Genomic DNA, 2,598 nt, shown 5'->3' with positions numbered 1-2,598 from the left:
ACAAGCAGAGCTAATCTGCAGCAAATACCATGTCATGAAACTTCTATTATGTCAATGGATTGATTTGAATAGGACACTCTCGTATAGATATATTATTATTATATTTATGCATTTTCACTCCGAAACCCAATCCAAATAACCTGATGAATTTAATCAAAGTTAATCAATGAGTCAGAGCTTCAACTTATGACCAGAATTCCACACATTTAATGTGTCTTTTCAAGTGTGGTATTAGTTTGAGAATAAGTCACTTGTCTATTTCACATTGGGATAGTTTTTTGAAAAAAAAAAGATTTTTTGGGCGATATTGTATTGTCAAATTACCTGAGGCGACAAACTTGTTAGATCGCTTAGTTGTGAGGGTCGATGAGGCACTTGAATCCTTATTTCATCTGACTGACATTTCAGGAATGCTTCTTGGCACCTCAAAAACTGCTGCATAGCATTAGAATGGTCTATATTATGGTGTTGTCGTACAAGATCGGAGAATACTTTACTTGAAGGGAAGTCATGGCGCTTAAAATTTTCAAGTAAATTCTAACACATTCTGTACTCACATTAACCAATGACAGATCAGCATAGCATGAATGAGGTAGACCAAGTTTCAGTATAAAACATATTTATAATATCAATTATAGGGGGTAACGGTGTTGTTCAATAAAACCAACACAAAAACATTTTGTGTAGTAGGTATAATGTGTTTGGGTTTATGGTTGCTTACTAGCTAAAGGCTGACCAACAGGATTTTGAACATTACCTTTTGGACAGTATTTTGGGGGCCATGTTTTGTCACCCAGCAAGAAACCAAAAGCGGCGCCTGCGTGACTTTTATGTTTATATTGGGTGTGGCCAAAACGAAAAAAACAATAGCACTTGCGTAGCACCGGTAAAAGCAATACCATAAAGTATGTGACTACGCACGTAGACATACAAATACAACATGTAACAGTAGGTGACAGTTAGTAGGTAATAGGAAGAGGCTTGTGGTTTCTTGATGATCTTGGTTGTGTTTGCTGTTTAGCTCATTAGACTTGTACCGGATACTGAATGTTATTTCCATCAATTGTGGCTGCCTGTATGTTTTGATTGTATGTCATCATCATCATTGTAAGACTTTATATGCCAATGTCTTGTTGTAATAAAGTTAGTTATACACACGCACCTAACAGAGCAAGAGATTCGCCTCAATAATAGTTAGTTGCACTGCACCATAGCACCAATACATCAAGGCTGAAGTATTAACAAATGCTAGTTAAGTACAACAATTGGCGACGAGGATAAACAGTAGAGGACCTGGGTGTGGATTCAGTTACACCGCTGTGGATTAATTATTATGGCTGGTGCATCTATACCATCGTTGTCGGAAGGAGGAGTGGATGTGTTCTTGGAGCGGCTACAAAGTTATTTCTTAGTACAGAAAGTTATGCCGGAGGTTCAGGTACACACACTGCTGCTAGGTCTTAGCGAAAAACAGTATTCTTTAGTTAGAGACCATGCCACTCCAGGACTACCGTCAACTATGACATACCAGGAACTTGTCGATATTCTAAGACATTTTAAAAGTACTCACAACAGGATGACAGAACGAGCGAGGTTCCGTGAAGTAAGACGAGCGGAAGATGAGTCTGTCAGCGACTTTGTGGCGCACTTAAAGAATGCTTCAAGGTATTGTGACTTTGGCACAACATTGAACGAAAATTTAGTTGAGCAGTTCCACAGTGGGATTAATGACCCTTCAATACTAGACAAACTGATCGACATGCCATCTACCCACAGTGAGGACATTGATAGAATAGTAGATAGGGCTCAAGAAATAGAGCTCAACAATAAACTTAGTAACTTATCAGCATCCTCTAACTCCGATGGACCGGCTGTGCAATCAGTTAGGTCTAAGCGCTCACAGCAGACTTCTTCCACCGGAGGTACCGCATCGCAGAAGTCGGTAAGCCGTAGATGTTTTCGGTGTGGCAAGCTAAATCATGTAGCCAATGACAGATCCTGCCCAGCTAGAGGGAAGAAATGTAACAAATGTGGTAAAATTGGGCACTTTGCCAATTCTAAATTCTGCAAGGATAATAACGGACAAGTAGGTAATGTGGACAATGATGAAGCTGTTGAGGACTCCAATGTATCAACAGATGATGAGAGTAGACTATACGCGGTGAAGCAGCGACAACAAGTAAAGACTCCAAGATGTACTGTGAAGTTAGAAGGTCAGGTAGTTCAATTCATCATAGACACAGGAGCTTGTGAAAACATAGTTCCGTTTAGTGTATATGACAAACTGTCTACAAGGTTAGACTGCTGCCAGCAGACAAGCAATTATTTGGCTATGGAACAAACACTAAGTTGAATGTTTTAGGCTTTTTTAGAGCAAACATTGCTGTGTGTGACAATTCTGTTGTTTCTAGTTTTTATGTGTTCAAAGGTGATGCTAGATGTTTAATGAGTTATGAGACTGCGGAGGCACTAGGTCTTATTTTGTTGAAAGCTGATGCAGTCATTGGGTGCATTTTGCCTGACAGCACAAATGACATTTTGAAACAGTTTCCTAGAGTTTTCAATGGAGTGGGGAAATTGTAAGGCGTGAAATTGAAA

At 39.4% G+C, this 2,598-nt stretch overlaps 1 protein-coding gene across 1 annotated transcript; it reads left to right on the top strand.

Annotated features, from left to right (window-relative positions):
• The first annotated feature begins 1,333 nt into the window (after nucleotides 1-1,333).
• On the top strand, nucleotides 1,334-2,353 carry LOC137397955 (uncharacterized). Its single transcript, XM_068084050.1, has one exon. It carries the CDS (start codon nucleotides 1,334-1,336, stop codon nucleotides 2,351-2,353), a length of 1,020 nt encoding a protein of 339 aa, XP_067940151.1.
• The last annotated feature ends 245 nt before the right edge of the window (nucleotides 2,354-2,598 follow it).

This window comes from Watersipora subatra, chromosome 6, assembly GCF_963576615.1.
Source record: "Watersipora subatra chromosome 6, tzWatSuba1.1, whole genome shotgun sequence".
Lineage (NCBI taxonomy): Eukaryota > Metazoa > Bryozoa > Gymnolaemata > Cheilostomatida > Watersiporidae > Watersipora > Watersipora subatra.
The sequence above is the reverse complement of the archived record's forward strand: the minus strand, read 5'-3'. Positions and strand labels throughout refer to the sequence as shown.

Bases quoted from the DNA above. Each gene is read 5' to 3' on its own strand.
- LOC137397955 (XM_068084050.1), top strand. From the start codon at position 1,334: ATGGCTGGTGCATCTATACCATCGTTGTCGGAAGGAGGAGTGGATGTG.